The following is an 861-nucleotide window of genomic DNA, read 5'->3' on the forward strand; positions in this document are numbered from 1 at the left end:
CTGCTGCCCCGGGCAGTCTGGGATGTGTATAAAAGAGCTGAGGGCTCTGCAGCCTCTATCCATCTTCCTCTGCTGGACTCTCCTCATCGCCTGGGTAAGTCCAGCTCTTGGAAGCCTCTTGGGCATCTATCACGGCCTCCCTCCATACAGCCCCTTCCCGGCAGCCTTGTCTAATCCCCGCTGTGTTTTCCAGGAGCGCTTCCCTGCCTGAAAGATGTCCTGCTCCAGCCTGTGCAACACGACCTGTGGGGTGGCCGCCCCGGCCCCGCTGGCCGACACTTGCAATGAGCCCTGCGTGCGGCAGTGCCCCGACTCCACGGTGGTGATCCAGCCCCCGGCCTCGGTGGTCACCTTCCCCGGGCCCATCCTCAGCTCCTTCCCGCAGCACAGCGCTGTTGGCTCAGCGGGAGTGCCCGCCGTTGGATCGGGCTTCGGCGGCAGTTTTGGAGGCCGTGGTGGCTCTGGAGGCTGGGGAGGCCACAGAGGCTATGGGGGCTGGGGAGGCTATGGAGGCTATGGTGGCTACGGGGGTTGTGGATATGGTGGCTGGGGCCGAGGCCACGGGTACGCCGGTGGCAACTGTGGGATCTGCTAAACCCCAAATGTCCACGGAGTTCAGTGCTGCCTCTGCTGTTCGTCTCACCAGTAGCTCCTCTTGTCTTCTGCCACCAGACGCCCAACAGATTTTTCAGCCCCTGTCTAAGCTATGGCAGAGCAGCTGCTTGAACCTTACAGTCCTTGCTTATTTGCAGAGCAGCCTTGCAGATCTTCAGGTGGCTGCTCTGGAGCTTCCAGCACCGCCTCCAAAAGCTCCCCTCTACCCATGAGAGAACAAAGCTGTGCTCATCCTCGGAGGAGAAT

At 61.4% G+C, this 861-nt stretch overlaps 1 protein-coding gene across 1 annotated transcript; it reads left to right on the forward strand.

The window, feature by feature from the left end:
- Nucleotides 1-214: 214 nt before the first annotated feature.
- On the forward strand, nt 215-595 carry LOC141971629 (claw keratin-like). The gene has a single exon (XM_074929108.1). The coding sequence runs from the start codon at nt 215-217 to the stop codon at nt 593-595; it is 381 nt and encodes a 126-aa protein (XP_074785209.1).
- The last annotated feature ends 266 nt before the right edge of the window (nt 596-861 follow it).

The sequence above is a fragment of the Athene noctua genome, chromosome 29, assembly GCF_965140245.1.
Source record: "Athene noctua chromosome 29, bAthNoc1.hap1.1, whole genome shotgun sequence".
Classification (NCBI taxonomy): domain Eukaryota; kingdom Metazoa; phylum Chordata; class Aves; order Strigiformes; family Strigidae; genus Athene; species Athene noctua.

What these genes read in the sequence shown, in the direction of transcription:
- LOC141971629 (XM_074929108.1), top strand. Translation starts at nt 215, where the DNA reads ATGTCCTGCTCCAGCCTGTGCAACACGACCTGTGGGGTGGCCGCCCCG.